Here is an 18,061-nt window from a genome sequence, read left to right as displayed (position 1 = left end):
ATTATACTCAGCTCTCATGTGTACAGCCCTCGCTTAAAGAGATTTGAAGAAAGCATATTACCGGGAAAATTATTCGGTTAGGTTCAGTTAATGACACGTGGTTGTAAATTATTAAATATCATCTCGACATCGCAGTGCAGAACATCCAAGTCACTCCTTTTGTGTCACTGCAAAAAAAAAAAAGAAAAAGAAAAAAAAATCCTTTCGATTTAGTTGTTTGATTCGAAGCAGGAAACCCTTTCATGCATAGTGGTCACTACAGTGGACAGCTGTTCAGAGGTGTTTTCTTGAATATTTATGGATTTTGTTGTTTTAGTTCCATATCAACCAACACAGTGGACGTTTATCCACCATCCCATAATACTGTAACTTTGCTGTTCTAGATAAAACTGATCTGCACTAACATGTTTGAGTGTAAGTCACTTGTTATTTGTTAGACACAAAGATTTTTGGGGTTTTTTTTGCACATTATCTCCATGAAGTGAGTAATAACGAGCATTAGAATATGTTAAAATATGAGAAAACATCAGATTTGCAGCATTAAAAATGCTCTTATTTCATTGTTTTCATGTTACTTTCTTACGGAACAGGATTAGGGCCAGTGGACTTTAATCTCAGAATTCTGACTTTAAACTCAGAATTCTGACTTTTATCTCATAATAATAATAAGAAATATATATTGGACCTTATTTTATTTTATTCTACTTTATTTATTTATGTATTTTTTTTCCAGTGGCCCTAATCCTCTTCTGTACTTTCTGATATTGGGTTTTAAACACACGTTTCTTTACTTTAAAAATTAAATGCATGGACATTTTTGTAACTCCATGAAAAAAAAATTGATCGCATTATTTTTGTTTTTTGTTTTTTTTTTTCATATGTAAGGAGGAACAAAAACACTCAAGAAAAAAAACCTTTACTAAGGTTCTCATAATTCATGCATGAAAGGGTTAAACAATTTTTTTTTGGGGGGGGGGGGGCTGCGAGCTCTCTCCATGCAGGTATGTTAAAATGTAATAAAACATGAAATTTGCAGCATTAAAAATGTTTTTATTTCATAGTTTTCACAGCATACCACTAAATACATGTTTTATTTTTGCTTCTAAAATTGAATGCATGGTGTCCAGCTGAGTGGGCATTTTAGTAACTCCATGAAAAATACGTTCATAAATTTTTTTCTTTTTCTTTTCATGCCTAAAGAGGAATAAAAACACTCAAGAAAAAAATATCTTGATTAAGGTTCTCATAATTCATGCATGAAAGTGTTTAAAAATGGTGAAATGGTGAATGAATGATAACACTGAGACCTTGTGGGGGTGTAAAGTAAGTTGATAATATGGAGAGGCTGGTGAATTGTGAAGTGTTAACTAAGGCAGCAGGTGATGAGAATGAGACAAGGCACATGGGATTTGTTAGACAACTGAAAAGGTCACGGCTAAACAAGACCGGGAAATACATGCAGATTGGTTAAAGTGTGTGCATGTGTGAATGTATGCGCTCACTAGAGTCTGATTTTTAAGTTAAATCACTTCAACACTTGTTATTTTTTCCCAGGCTGATATGTGAAAACATCTGTTCTTCTGAGCTCTTCATTTATTCTCACTCACATATATGTTTTAATTAGCGTTAACTACCTCTAATAAGATGTCAGGCCTCTAATTCACTGTGCCTCTCATGTCAGGCATGGGCATTGTTACATTTTTGAAATTTAACATCATATACAATCATGCACTGTCAGCTCTGCAGACTTAAACCATGTACAGTGTTGATATGCATTCACATAGAGACCGTGGTTAGAGAGAGGAGTAACTGGAGAGATGCAGTGACAACAAGAAAGTACTGTTTGAGAGAATTTAGTGGGGATCAATGTATTGTGTTATGTTTGAATAAGCCTCAAATGGTCACATGGAGAATATGCTGTGTTAATACTGAACCTTGTAAATAAAACACAGCTTGTAAATATGTAAAAATTCGACATTTTGTTTTGTTCATAATGAATTGTACTTAAAAACACACATGGAAGTGACAGGAAAAGGAAATGATGGCAATGCACTGCAAAAATCTAAATCTTACCAAATGTATTTTTCTCATTTTTAGTCAAAATATCTCATCACACTTAACCCTTTCATGCATAGTGGTCACTCCAGTGGACAGTTATTTTACAGCTGTTCTCTTGTATATTCATGGGTTTTGTTGTTTTAGTTCCATATCAACCAACACAGTGGACACTTAGGCACCATCCCAAACACAGCAATTCAGACCATTACTGTAACTTTGCTGTTCTTGATAAACCTGATCTGCAGTGACATGTTTTAGAGTAAATCAGTTGTTATTTGTTAGACAAAAAGGTTTTTTTTTTTGCATATTATCTCCATGAAGTGAGTAATAACTCACATTAGAATATGTTAAAATGTGAGAAAACATCAGATTAGCAGCATTAAAATGTTTTTTATTTCATTGTTTTCATCTCACTCTCTGATATTGGGTTGTAAACACGTTTCTTTACTTCAAAAATTAAATGGATGGACATTATGTAACTCCATGAAAAGAAAAAAAGAAAAACTCGATCACATTGTTTTTTTCATGCCTAAGGAGGAATAAAAACACTCAAGAAAAATTTTTTGATTAAGGTTTTCATAATTCATGCATGAAAGGGTTAAAATAAGACAAAATCACCTAAAGACTAACTTGTAAGTGAGATATACGAACTTATTTTTAGACAATAAGTCTTGAAAATTTTTTTTCAAGAAATCTTACCAAGTTAATTTTCGCTTGTTCCATTGGCAGAATTTTTTGCTTGAATTAAGCAAAAAAAATCTTGAATTAAGCAAAAAAATCTGCCAGTAGAACAAGTCAAAATTATCTTGGTAAGATTTCTTGAAATAAGATTTTCAAGATCTATTGTCTAAAACTAAGTTTTTATATCTCACTGAAAAGTTACTCTTTCAGTGATTATGTCTTATTTTAAGTGTGATGAGATATTTTGACTAGAAATTAGAAAAATACACTTACTAAGACTTTGATTTTTGCAATGTGTTTAGCACTGTTGCTTCAGCGCAAGAAGATTTTCGGTTCAATCCTTGTGTATTCCTGAGAGCTTGCATGTTCTTTGCATGTTTTGTACTACTACCTCCTCACACCATCCATCCAAAAGCATGCACCTTAACCCATAAACACCCAAACAGCCACTGGCCACCTAAACTATCTACTGATCTAAACTGTTGAAGACCTGTTGATCCACTAATCTTATCAATACATTTAACTAATTGGTGTAAAATCCAGTTTATCATCCTTTCATGTTCATCAGATGTGACCCATTTGGATGTTCGGAGGCTCCGTAGTTACCGTGGAAACACCGTCATCTTCTACAACATTGATTCACCAGTAAAACCCATGTAGTTTGATCAGTGACAGTAGATCATGTTCAGGTAATGATGTATTTTGCTGAAAAAGTTAAATTTTCTTCAGTTTTCTCTATCTGATATAATATACCTCAACTTTAATCTGAGCTTTTATGAACATCGACATGTAATATAGGAAAATACATGATTTTTACTGACAAAAAACAGAGGATAACATTGTAATAAATGGTGATAAATTAGTTAAGAAAGGTTAAATATACTGTAAGTAAAAATGTATTTGGAAACTGCCAGAAAAGTAGCACTGGGCCTTTATGGGTTAATAGGTTAACTGGTCACATTAAATGGCCCATGGTTGTAAATGTGAGTTTGTCTGTATGGGCCAATCCTGCGATGAACTGGCGAGACATCAAGGGTGCACCCCACCTTCACCCATTGGTAGCCGGGATAGGATCCAGCATCCCTGCAAACCTATTGAGGATTAAGCAGCTTGGGAAATGAATGAAAATCTTACATAGACACAGATTTGTACTTCATTTTGTTTTGATCAGCCTTTCTGTACAGCCAAACAGACTGTTTCCAAAAGACCCCTGAACAGGTTCCAATAAATCTCTGTTCAGACAAGATGGTCATGCACTCAAAGATGATCAAAAGCAACAAGACGAAAGAGTTAGAGTAAAGAGCAAATTGGCTTACAGACATCAGACAATAATAAACACAGCAAATATTAATGTAATGATGATAAAAATAATGCAATTAATATTTATACACATGTAAAAACTACGAATGACAAATTAACGGCTGTGAATTGCATAAGCGTACCATTTCTAATTCTATAACTTCAACGTATCCAGTTATCTTCCCTCTCTCTTTACAGTTGTCTTTTTCTAACTATAAGAGTAAATCCAGTTTGTCTTAACATTTTATGCAGCGGACTTTACACATGCAGATTTTTCTCATGTTTCTCAGTTTAATTGTCCATTTTTTATACTATCATCGGCTTTCACGCTATGACTAAATTTAACCACATATTATCCTTATTTTGCAACATATTGCATTACAGTCAAATTTACCTGTCCGAAATGACCATAGCATGTTGTATACCGTAGCCTAACTACACCACAATGGGATGGAACAGGTGCTCCTTTGAAAAACACCATAAAAATATGAACTACATGAGAAACACTTCAGAAACTAATACAAAATGGTCATTTTTGGAGCCATACTGAGTGTGCGATTTAAAAAAGAAAAAAAAATTGTAATAGGGGTTATTTTCCTGTAGGAGAACCCCCCATGCTCCCACTTCACTAACCACCACTTACATACTTTGACGTCATTCAAATGTACTCTGTCTTGCAGGATCAATCAATCAGCGAACAACTCCTCCATGGAAAGCCATTGCAATAATCTAAAAAAAAAGGCCTAAATTGTCCCTGTTAGAACTACAATTAAAGCCATCACAAATGCTTAAATGCTATAGAAATCTCTAATTTCTTATTATGATGCTATGAAAAGCTCTTTGGCGACCACATGAAAAAAAACTCGAAAATCTTCAAGGAGAATGTACCAATGCATTATCAAGTACCTGAAACGCTTTATTAACCCATGTGAAAACCTGTCTTGAATGACCATTTTCAGAGCACATACTACTACATTATTACGCTGTCACCAGAGGCTGTTGGCGATCACTTGAACAAGATTAAAAAAGAACCTGAAATACCACAGGCTGTGTTGATTAACCCACAAAGACCAAGTGCCATTCTCAAATGAATTTTTCTCCGTATTGAACCTTTCTTAAGTGATTTATAACCATTTATTGTAATATTATCCTCTGTATTTTGAGTTTTGTCGGTGAAAATCTATTTTTTCCTATATTTAATTTACTGATCATGTAAATGTTCATTGAAGCTCAGATTAAAGTTGATAGTTATTATATAAGAAGCAGACAAAACTGAAGAAAAAGTGACTTTTTCTGTAAATATATCATGAATTGAACATAAAATAAGTGTCTTCATCCACTGCCATTGATCCAACTCCATGGGTTTTACTGGTGAATCAATGTTGTAGAAGATAGCGGCGTTTCCATGTTCACTACGGAGCCTCTGAACGTCCAAATGGGTCATATCTGATGACCATGAAAAGATGACAAACTGTATTTTACACCATTTATTTACATGTATCGATAGGATTAGTGGATCAACAGGTATTAAACATTTTACTGGACTAGATAGTTTTGGTCGCCAGTGGATGTTTGGGTCTTTATGGGTTAAACCAATCTCAAACACTTTAGAAGCTTATATCTAAACTTGTTCAAAGTGACCCTTTTTCAGAGTACCTCTTTAAGCTCTACTCAGTTGGGAATTAGAAAATAAATAACAGGGAGTGATGGTCACATAGAAGCACCTCCTGCTCCCATGCCACCAACCAACACACACCCCCTGGGGCACCGCAAGGAAATGTGGGCCCCATGAAAGGTTAACATAGTGGGCCCGTCATAAAATAAAAGTATCTGTAAGTTTGGTATGTGTGTGTGTGTGTGTGTGTGTGTGTGGGCAGGGTATGTACATGTGTTCCATAAGTGCCATAGCTGGCGTAAACCTGCTAATTAAACTTAAATTTGGACGTCTGCTTCAATGCATTCTTTTACTCTGGAGCTTACACAAAATTTTCACAATTTCTAATCTATATCCACTGCCCCCCCAGGAATGCTGGGTCCCATGAATTTATCATGTTAACGCGCCCCCCCCCCCCCCCCCCCAACTGTGCCCCAGCCTTTAGGGGTCTAGCAGGGGGGAGGGACTATGAAAACTATTTAGTAAAAAAAAAAAAAAAAAACTGAAAAATTTTAGTAGAAAAAAATTAGTTAAGAGGGGAAAAAAACAGGAAAAAAATTGAGGGAAAAAAAACTGGAAAAAAATTTAGTGGGCAAAAAAAACCATGAAAAAATTCAGTAGGAAAAAAAAAGGAAAAAAAATTTGTGGGCAAAAAAAACCCAAGAAAAAAAATAGTGGGTAAAAAAACAAAAAAAAATTTGGGCAAAAAACTCAGAAAAAAAAAAAGACAGGAAAAAGAACATGTGGAAAAAAAACAGGAAAAAAAATTTGTTGGGGAAAAACTCAGAAAAAAAAAATCAGTGGGGGAAAAAACAGAAAAAAATTTAGCGAGCAAAAAAAAAAAAAAAAAAAAAAAAAAAAAACCCAGGAAAAAAATTGTGTGAAAAAAAACAGAAAAAATATTTAGTGGAGAGAAAAAAAAAAAACAGGGAAACGTTTTGTGGGGGGAAAAAAATGGGGAAAAAAAATGTGGGCAATAAAAAAGCCAGGAAAAAATTTTTGTGGGCAAAAAAACCCAAGAAAAAAGTGGGTAAAAAAACAGGAAACAATTTGTGGGCAAAAAAAAACAGGAAAAAAAATTTGTGGGAAAAAAATAACAGGAAAAAATTTTGTGTGAGAAAAAACTCAGAAAAAATCAGTGGGGAAGAAAAAAAATTTAGGGGGCAAAAAACCCAGGAAACATTTTTGTGTGGAAAAAAACCAAAAAAAAATTTAGTGGAGAAAAAAAAAACAAAACAGGAAAACATTTTGTGGGAAAAAAAAAAAACAGGAAAAAAATTGTGGGGAAAAAAACCCAGGAAGAAAATTTAGTGGGCAAAAAAAAGGAAAAAATGTAGTAGGCAAAAAAACAAAAAAAAGAAACAGGAAAAAAAATTAGCGGGAAAAAAAAAAAAGAATTTACCCCCCCCCCCTTATGGCACCCCAACACATACCATATGAGCACCACACCAGTGACATTGTTGCAGGATGTCTTAATTATAATGGTGCCTTTTCTAACTCTCTGATCTATTTTGATCCAGTTACCTTCCAGTTGTCTGTTGTAACTCTATTAAAGTAATGAACACATAGACCTTCACATTTTATGCAACAGACTGAGTTTGTTCAGGCAGTGTTCCTCATGTCAACACGGAGGATACATTTTGGTCGTTTAGCTAACGAAAGGCATCGCATTCAACTTCCACATCCCCCTCACCCTCTGTTACCCGTCAGCTGCTTTGGACTTTTGTTGTCCTCTAGGAAGATCTGTTTGATTCTTATCTTTAGCTCCCGGCCTGATGTTGTCAGGTGAGGTTGAAAACCATCGCCATAATTCTCCTTCTTTACGATGCTGTCAGTTTTATGAAGTGTACCACTCTCTTGCAGCAAAAAAAAAAGCCCGTAACACATAACCACCATGTGTGCTTCAAGGTTGGGATGGTGTTCATCGGTGCAGCAAGTCTTATTTTTTTAACGCTGGTTTTGCAGTAGTAGCGTCCTCCTTACTGAATATTTTTCCAGGTTGTAACAATACCCATCTGTTAAGTATGTTGAACTATGTCTGTTGTCCTTGGATCCTTTCAAACCTGTCCAACCAGAACAAATTTACCATAATAACAACCAGATTATCACCATGGCGCTAAAATACAACCACAGCTATCCTTCCACTTGACTCCCAATAATAACAGTTAGCCGATATGAAATGTCTGCAGTCTTGACATCAGTTTGTGGGAGCTTCCAGAATCAGTTGACATATCGTAGGTAAACTTTTGACCTTCTGAGAATGTAATAAAATAAATACAAGCGGAACCAATAGAGGGAATGTATATGTAAGTGGATTATTCAGTACAGTGATAAATGGAGGTTGAATGCATTTAGCCAAAGTTATACCTTAACCCTTAGGGGTCCACGGTCATGACCTCGTGACTGAATCACATGACATTTTCAACATGTTGTTGCGTTGCAAGTCGGTCACATAGACCAATGGGGACAACTGCATTCGAAAGTGCGGACTTGAAAAACTCTCCTACTTTTTATTTGATTTTGATAAAGCAAACCGGAGAAAACGCCTATGTAAAGATATGTTTTTATGTCAAATATTTGAGTATAGTTTTAATGTATTACAATTTAAATTTTATATACCTAATACTTGGAACCAATATCCACTTTTAAAGTCTTTGAAAAGGTTCATTAGGCATCTTTGTGTCATTTATGCAATAAATTACATTATTTTTTAAAATCAGATTTTATATTTTTTGTGTGTTTTTTGGCCTTTTGTGTTGATATAATAGGTGAAAGTGAAAAAATAATTGGCAGATGACAAGATAGATGAAGTTGCGCGGAAATAAAAGATATCAAACATGGGTATAATAAACATTTCTTTATAAAGTATATAAAGGCAAAATCAAAAGTACTCAAAAACAGCCAAAATAGGGTCAGACCCCTAAGGGTTAATGTGTGTAGAATATAAGGGCATTACAAAAATATATATATATGTCGAGGCCCAAAACGGAATCTGGCCCGATTCAGAATCGGGCCGGCCCAGAATGGAATTCTATTCTAGGCCGGCCTAGAATGGAATCCTGCTGCTATAATGTTATTTTTATACCATGTTTAATGCAAATGATCCATAATTCCATAATTTGTCATAATTTTACATTTTCAGTCTTACATACCTTGAGTAACTATTGTCAATTTCAGTCGATTTCACTGTACCATATATTGGTGGGGAGTACCACTAGGTTCTATTTGTAAATAAAGTGTATTATAGTTTACAATTAAAATATTGTTTGTTTCATTTTTTTTCACATATTTGCAAATTCCATGTATTGATTTTTGTAATAATTTAGATCATTTGCATTAAACATGGTATAAAAATAACATTATAGCAGCAGGATTCCATTCTAGGCCGGCCTAGAATAGAATTCCATTCTGGGCCGGCCCGATTCTGAATCGGGCCAGATTCTGTTTTGGGCCTCGAGATATTTTTTTTTTTTAATTTACTAAATGATAGTGAGGAAATCCAAACTTTCTACACAGTATCAAAGCAGTAACCATCACAAACAGAAAATGTGCAACTGTGACTTATGTAAAGATTGCATTATATAATATATGGTCTGTAATTTCCCACCACTACACAGAACAAAAGGCCATCCAAAGATGAACACACTGACACTTAACTGCTTACGTATTATACTTCAGCTCACATTTTTGCCAAATGACGCTCAAGGCCAGCTCCATCAAACGCCGCCTCTCTCTAGGGCTCTGTCTTAATTGTCTGAAGGGTCTTCATCATTTTGATTTGTAATGCTAATGCAAGCGCTGATGAACCTCTTCTTCTATGTGTGTGTCTCTCTCCGTCTGAACTCCAGTGCTGCTGTTGGGTATTTTCCTTTACACTCGCTGGAGGAGCTACAAAGGGCTGAAGGAAGGCGTTTATCACGTCTCAGCCCACCACGACGGCTGGGAGGACATCCGAGAGAACGTCCTCAACTATGACGAGGAGGGAGGAGGGGAGGAAGACCAGGTAACACACACACACATGAACACATTTGTCTGCACAAAATACATATTTTCTTTATGGTAAACTAAACAAGGGCAGCTCTCATATGTAAAAAAAAAAAAGATATTTTGGATCCAGTTCAGTTTGAAATAAATTGCTCCAATCTGTGTGTGTGAGCATATGTGTGTGCTGGTGTTTTAATTAAGCCCACGCCAAATCCTTATCTCCTCTTTCCAACATCCACTGTAACCCACAAGCACTCAACATTGCTTAAGAGGTTGCATAATATCACAGTTTTAATCAAAATAAACCTCTGTGTCCGCTGCATTGCTAGTACACATACATACACTGAACACACGCATAAATTGTGTGTATCTAGTCTCCAAAAACTCTCAAGGCCACGTCCTCCACGCTGTAAACCACCTGCAGCCAAACATACAAGCACACGATCATGATTCCCGACTGTATAGCTGCAGCTGATTCCCAGGAGTCCTGTTTAAAGGCTCTCTGGAGGAATAAAAGCAGCGCTTTCCACTCATAACATAATCAGTTTTACAGAGCCACCCACACCACCCTGTGTATCATTTCCTCCTCCTCCTCCTCCTCCTCCTACACCCCTCCAACCCCACCCCCGTTTTTCTCATCTCTGCTGCTGCACTTACACTTCCTGTGGAATCACATTACGACTGAAGTGATTGGCTGTTACAGTGTATGTAAAAGTAAACCCCAGTGCACCAGAGTAAAGTGGAGACGAACAGAAAGAGAGATGCCCTTCATCTCTTTGAATCACCTCTGCTCATTTTTTTTTATCTTTTTTTTTTCTTTTTTTTTTTATCTTTGTGGTCACACATTCACAGACATACTTAAAATTACTTCTCAGAGACAGAAAAATGGAGATAGATTGGAAACCTAAATAGGTGGAACATTCACACTAAACCTAATGTTTGGACCTGATTGTTTTTCTGCTCTCTTTTCATTTTTCTGCTCTCTCACTGTCACATTTCATTTTTTCCCTGCCTCGTCTCTTCTTGAAACAGTCTTTCAGTTTGCTTTGCTGTTCTGTCTGTTTGCTCTTATCTCTCACTGGTCTTATTCTTTTACAACTCCTAGTACTAACAGTCGTCAGGTTTCTATCTAAATCTATCTCTAAATATAAATGAATTTCCAGGGGAAAAAAAGTGTGCCCATTTCCATCTACTGCTATGCTAACAATATTTGGAGTTTGTTCATTTCTGAATATTTGAGCAAAAATACCTGAACCAAAACTGAAACAATAGTTAACAAGGGCTTCAATGGTTGATTGATTATTACCTTAAAACCACAGGATGTATTTTCTTCTGCTGGGCATCCTTCAATAAAAAAACAGCAGAAATTCACTGTTTGCCCAAACAAAAATTACACTACATAACTGTATAATTTGTTACTTGGAATAAAGGCGCTGTATGTAACCGTTTGAATGAAAAGAAACTAATTTAATCTGAAGTAGCTTTCAAGGGGAATTGGGTAAAACTTTGAGAATATGTTCAATAATAAATGTTTCTACATTCATTAGGTCAGATGATGGTTTCCAGCTAGAGCACAAACATGGCGGTAATAAAACAAAACTATTCTGTGCCTGATAACACTTTATTGTTTGAGACTTAACCCTATAACACCAAATGTATCGTATTTGATACATAAGTTTTGAAGCCCCCTACGTGATTGGTATTGGTGATATTTTTTTTCTTGAAAAACCTGATGTATACAATTAGATACATCCAATACACAGATAATCCACCAGAGGGAAGGAATTCTATCACCAGAGGCCTTTCCAGTGACACTACAAGATTGTCATTAATGAGGAAGGAGGCAGAACTATGGCGATTTTGACAAGGAATTACCAATTTGTTAGACATATTTGTGTTATATTATGTTTTTGTTTCTTCAAAAATAATACTATTTGAGCATTGAGACCCAGTGTATTAAATATGATACAAAACTGAAACTCATACATAGAAATTGATATTTGAAAAAATAAATAAAATTTTAAAAAAATTGGTAGTTCAGAAGGACCAATAAAGGCTCCAGTTTCAAAGAGCTGGAATTTTCTGTCAATGGTTCAGGCTTTATAGGGTTAAAGGGTGCCTGTAGTGAGTTTTCATTGCTAGCTATTTCAAAAGATCACGTAGAATACTAGGGGTTCCATCAGGTAACTTTTGTCATAGCCTGTTGTCAAGTACACGGAAGTACTAAGTCACTGCTAAGTCACCGCTTACCACATGTCTGAATAGTGTATGTGCAAGCAGAAATGCAATACTAATTTATGAAATGCTGAATCCATAATTTATAAAGTATGAAAATACAGTCACTAAGCATGTTGTAGATGAGTTTATTAATGAGTAAAACATTTATAACTGTGCTTATAAACCATACACTAATGAGCATTCAGGTCAGAATTATGCTTTATAATTGGTGAATTCAGTGTTTGTTAATGCTTAACTAATGCTTCATAGTGTGTATTTATTATAAAGTGTTACGAAAATGTGTTTTATCTGAAAAGTAGTTTCTCTTTTATCTCAGTAAATATTTACTTTTACAATAGACCCAAAGTGCTTCCAAACTTGCTTCATAACATTAGTCTACATCTGGTTGGAATTTTTAGCCCCCATGTCCTGTTTTTAGGGACCAGTTTCATAGGAGCACCCATTTAGGATTGAACACCATGATGGTCAAAAGGATAGTAATACTGAAAAAAAGAAACTAAAAAACAATATTTTCCCAGAACATGCCTGGAAAACATCTTCTGTTATATTTCCCACTGAATGAGCAGAATTGTTTTTGCATATGCCAAAAAAAAGTCTTCTGATTAAAACCTTTAAACACACATCTTCTGGGATCAGCTTTGGAAAATAGTTAGAATATCTGATCAAAATAATTACAATCTGACTGTAGAAATATCATCCACGTAACTGCAGCCATTTGCATTTGCATCCATAAATACCTTTAGCAATAAAACATGAACATGTACACTTAATAAAATGGCATGTACTTCCATCCACATCCATTATATAATTTAATTCGAGTGAAATAGCTACAATCAACATTAAATACTGATATTACACAACAGGCACAGGATTAGCCATTGATAAATATTAATATATGTGGAAATGAAATGAATTATGGGTTTAAACAGATACGAAGTAAATTAGTTTATTGAGGCATATAATTTATTTAGTGGTATTTACACTGATGTCTCCCTCAAAGGTGTTTTCTGTAATGATTTAAGTGGAGATGAAGGGATGAAACTGGAAAATGGAATGTATTATTCACTTTCACTGGTGTATAATCAGCTGGAAAAAATGGGTGTTTTCATTACCTTAGAATGAGGCATTTTCATCCATGGAAGGAAGGGGTTGCCAGAGACCGCCATGTTTCCATAGTTGCTCTGAACAGACTTCCTCTTTGTCTTCTTTCCATTGCTTTCCAGTGTTATTGTCTATCACCATCACCTACTATATTTCAGTGTGGACTAGACTTATTATCATACATTCTAACACCCTCTTCTCACCATAGGGGAGGGTGAGACGAGGGTGTATTCACTTGAAATTCTGCAAATTTACCACTAAATGGTACAAAATATTACACACTGAACCTGACTTTCAAGTAACGCTGCCTTCTTCTCATCCTTCCACATCATCACAGTCGTCATTTATTCAATCAATCAATCAATCAATCAATCAATCATATTTTACTTATATAGCACCAAATCATAACCAAAGTTATTTCATGACACTTTATATACAGGGTGGGGAAGCAAAATTTACAATGAACATTTAGTTGTTTTTTCTCAGCAGGCACTATGTCAATTGTTTTGAAACCAAACATAAATTGATGTCATAATCATACCTAACACTATTATCCATACCTTTTCAGAAACTTTTGCCCATATGAGTAATCAGGAAAGCAAACGTCAAAGAGTGTGTGATTTGCTGAATGCACTCGTCACACCAAAGGAGATTTCAGAAATAGTTGGAGTGTCCATAAAGACTGTTTATAATGGAAAGAAGAGAATGACTATGAGCAAAACTATTAGGAGAAAGTCTGGAAGATACTATTAAAGAAGAATGGGAGAAGTTGTCACCCGAATATTTGAGGAACACTTGCGCAAGTTTCAGGAAGCGTATGAAGGCAGTTATTGAGAAAGAAGGAGGACACATAGAATAAAAACATTTTCTATTATGTAAATTTTCTTGTGGCAAATAAATTCTCATGACTTTCAATAAACTAATTGGTCATACACTGTCTTTTAATCCCTGCCTCAAAATATTGTAAATTTTACTTCCCCACCCTGTATATAGTTGGTCGAAACCAGACTCTAAGCCAATTTACAGAAACCCAACAGAATCCTCCAGGAGCAAACACTTGTGACTGGTGACAGTGGCGAGGAGAAACTTCTCTTTAACAGCAGAAACCTGGAGCAGACCCAGACTCCTGGAGGATGGATGTCTGCCTTGACCAGTTGGGGTTAAAGAGAGAGAGTAAAGGAGGAGGAAAAGAGAGAGAGAGAGAGACTGGGGGAGAGGGGGAGAAGGGGGGAGGTACAGGGAGACACATGGAGGCAGTTGATGCACAGATAACTGAACTAGAACATCTATGGAACTATAAAATAAACACTATCAGAACTATATGAATAAGTGAGTGATGGTGGTGAAGGATGAGAGAGGCAGGACCATAGCAGCAGGTCCAGAGATGATCCAGGGAAAACCTGTGATGATCCTGGGAAAACCTTGGAAAACTATTCACTGAATCTGTTTTCATTCCACTTATTTGCTTTCACTATTTGTCGATACATTAACTCATCTGTTATTTCTGTATGTGTCTAGAATGCCTATGACATGGCCGAGCTGCAGAAGTCCCTCCAGCCGAGCCCGGCCCAGTCGGTCCAGTACTGCCGCTCCAGAGCTCTGCACCACCCGCCGCCTACCCACCACCACCACCACCACCTCCTCCACCAGGCATCCCCGGCCCCACCCTCCGTGCAGCCGCTGGACCCACTCAGCCGAACTGCCAGCTCCACCACCCTCCCACCGTCGGCTGCTTCCTCCACCTCCACTGCCACAACCACGACCAGCCACCGCAGAGACGTCCCCCCCACCAGACTGCCTGCCCAAGGCCAGGCCCGGCCCTCCCAGCTGGCTCGCCGCTCCCTCTCCTTCTCCAGTCAGGACCTGGCCCGCTACTTGTGCGAGATCATCCGCGACGCCGACCAACATCCTGACACGGGACCTTTCGACTCCTTGCAAGTGTTCTCCACCGAGGGAGGGGGCTCGCCCGCCGGTTCCCTCAGCTCCTTCAGCTCAGCAGGGCTGGACGGAGGGAGCAGTGCAGATGGGGGAGGAGGGGGAGGGGAGGGCAGGAGGGAGGAGACGCTCGGGGAGTGGGGGCCTCGATTCGAGAAGCTGCGGGCGTTGTACGAACGAGCCGAGGCCAGCGACCTCTGAGCTCAGCACACAGAAAATCCTGACTGATTGGACCCTGATACCGGGGCGACCCAAAACAATCAATTAGCAGATGCTTAGCGGCAAACGAGGCAGGAAAATGGCGACACACTGACTGACAGAGACTCGCTCTGTGCGTGTTCGTCTCACAACCCTCGTTCGTTGACAACTGACACAAAAGGTTTTGTATTTTCTGGATGGTGAGCCCTGTCAGTCAACACCGTGGCCTACACACAGATCAAAGTGTCCCTGTGAAAAGAGTGCACCACTCTGCGCTCTCTCTACCTTGGATGACAATTTTGTTGGAGCAGGTGTTATCGAACCTGCCAGTCAGGTTAAAGGCTTCAGAACATTACACTCTACCTGGGCTACTCATCATGATGGAGCTTAGCTTCACTGTCAAAAATATCAGTTCCGGTCACAGCCACCAAAACGCTAAATTTCCTCTCTTTTCTAACATCCATTGGAAGCTGTGAAAACATGTCAGCTGAAGGCCTAAAATGTCCTGGCTAGGATTTTTTTTTATTACCAAGCAAGTCAATGCCAACTGAATCTATATTTTGCCCCTTGCAGCTGAATTAGTTATTGTAAATAAATATCTAACATACAGAGGTAAGGCTGTGAGGATGAGTGGAATCATTCTGAGTAGCCCATGAACCAGAGCCCTGAATTTTCACTATATAGTGGACACATAGTGTTCTCGCTGCCTGGCTGTACACAGCTTCTGTCAATGTTTGTAAGAGAAAAAAAGTGCTTTGACCACCACTGGGTTGCAGGGTGAGGTTTTACTTTATTTTATTCTTTTTTTTTTTTGTAATGTGTCCTTTGCTGGGTTGAGTAATTCTGTATTGGTTGGGTGTTTCCGCGCTCCGTGGGTTGTAAGACATCAAGCTTTCTACTTACTACTGCGCCCTCGTCTTCATTTGATTTCCTATTCTCATTCGCGCTCCTTCGCAGCTCGTTCCTCCCCACCCGAGGGAGGGTGCACAAAAATTCAAACAGCTTTGTAACAAAGAAATGGGAGCGGACGTGTGGACTGCAGGAGGGAGGAAATACTTGCTCTGTTGCTCTGTTCCACGTATGCTCTTCCTCAGGCATACCAAATGCAGCGTCTGAGAGAGTCAATTTTAACAGACAATTGCATGGTGGAATACAAACTATGTCAAACGGCTTTCCAAGGTGACTACTCAATAAATACAAACGAAGAAGGAGGAGGAGGGTGCAAGGAAGGAGATTTTTAATGATTACACAAATTCATATTGTGAGCTGTGCCATAGGCATTTCACACTCACATTTATCTATTGTCCCCTGCTAAATTACCACATACTCTAGGTTGAAACGGTGTGAGTGTTCTGCTAAAAGGGACTGATGGAAAATTGCAGGGAAATAATAACTCTGCAGTTATTATCCAAACTGTGAATTGTCAGCACAGTGGCAAGCCATGCTCTTGTTTAGTTTGTTTGTCACATAAGTTGATCTTACTCCTTTTTTCTCATTTCAAAAAGGAAAAAAAAAGAGAAAGGAATCAAAAAAAAAACAACAAGTCTGAATAGGGCCTGTTCTTTTCTCCATTGGTATGAGAGATGATTACAGGGTGGAAAGTCAAATCAAAGAGCAAATAAGAAAGGGGAGATAGAGAGGAACCATCTTAACAAGTGCCTGGCTCTGTGGTAAATTATGCCACCACTCCACCATGGAGCCCATGGAGAAGGGTGCAATGCTGGTTTTGTGCAGATTTTTTTTTTTTTTTTTTTTGGCTCAGCAGATGGCATAAATACAAACTCTACAATGGCCCCAAAAAAGCTGGCCTGGCTACTCCTGGCATTTTAGGCACTGTATTCTGCTGGAAGTAGCAGCGTCGCTCTCATCTTGCTCTTTTTATTCTGTTTCGTCTTAGAGCTGGCAAAGCCGAGTCTGTCGGCAGAGAGCAGTTAAAGGGTAGGAGTGTGTGAAAACACGTCAGGGCACTAATCCTAATAGGACCTGATGGCTTGCTGTCATGCTGGAGAAAACCAAAGGATTGCGGGTACTTTCAGAAAAAAAAGTCGACACAGGAGTCGATTCCCAGATTGCAGCTTTTCAGAAACGGGCCTTTTTTAAAAAAAAAAAAAAAAAAAAGCAGAGGCAGCAACGTGGCTTTTTAAAGTAAGAGATTTAGCGGTCAGGTGAGGGTAGATCATGCTGTGGGATGGTGCCAGAAAGTAAGAGACACAAGTATATTTATTTTTTTCTTAAATAGACCATGGGTATTTCCTAGAAAGGAATGGTTTATTTTCCTGTTTCTTTTTTTTTCTAAATTCCTCTGTAGAAAGGGGATGAGCCTGAGCCAAGCAGAGTTGTGGAGTATGAAGACATGTGATGCTTTACTTTTCTGCAGCTGTCAGGAGCAGCGACTCACTTCCCACTACCATTCATTTGTACCATAAAAAAAGCTTCTTAAATGTTGTGTTATGGGTGCAGACATGTTGTGAACAAAGTTAATGTTTTTACCTCATTTGTAAATACAGAGATAGATTAATTACAATTATTATGCTTTTTGTCAAGAAAAGCACCATAGGTCACAATGTGCAGCTTCTGAGAAAAAAAATCAAACATATCTTTTTTACCATCATGATGGTGATGAGCTTTGGACAGTTATGTGTTTTGTATTTGCTTTGATCTTTTTTTCTCAATAAATTCATTTATTTGCACCAGTGAATCTTGACTCATGACTGCATTTGACAAAAAAACAAAGAAAACCAGAGTGTACACTTACCCACAAGACAGCCACACCCTGTAGGCCTCAGCCGGAAAAGGGTGGAGTGCCCACTCCGGGTCGGGGAGGAAGTCCTACCTCAGGTGGAGGGATTTAAGTATCTTGGGATCCTGTTCACGAGTGAAGGTAGGATCGACAGGCAGATCGGGGCGGCATCT

General features: G+C 37.7%; 1 protein-coding gene across 1 annotated transcript in view; it reads left to right on the top strand.

Annotated features, from left to right (window-relative positions):
- The window catches only part of LOC115413880 (neural-cadherin), a 527,604-nt gene extending 509,758 nt beyond the window's left edge, over positions 1-17,846 (top strand). The window contains exons 36-37 of the mRNA XM_030127006.1: positions 9,541-9,695; positions 14,534-17,846. Coding sequence (XP_029982866.1) covers positions 9,541-9,695; positions 14,534-15,151 — 773 coding nt within the window. The 3' untranslated portion in view covers positions 15,152-17,846. The remainder of the gene's footprint in view (positions 1-9,540; positions 9,696-14,533) is intronic.
- The last annotated feature ends 215 nt before the right edge of the window (positions 17,847-18,061 follow it).

The sequence above is a fragment of the Sphaeramia orbicularis genome, chromosome 3, assembly GCF_902148855.1.
Source record: "Sphaeramia orbicularis chromosome 3, fSphaOr1.1, whole genome shotgun sequence".
Lineage (NCBI taxonomy): Eukaryota > Metazoa > Chordata > Actinopteri > Kurtiformes > Apogonidae > Sphaeramia > Sphaeramia orbicularis.
Note: the sequence above shows the minus strand (reverse complement) of the source record. Positions and strands in the feature narration are given on the sequence as shown.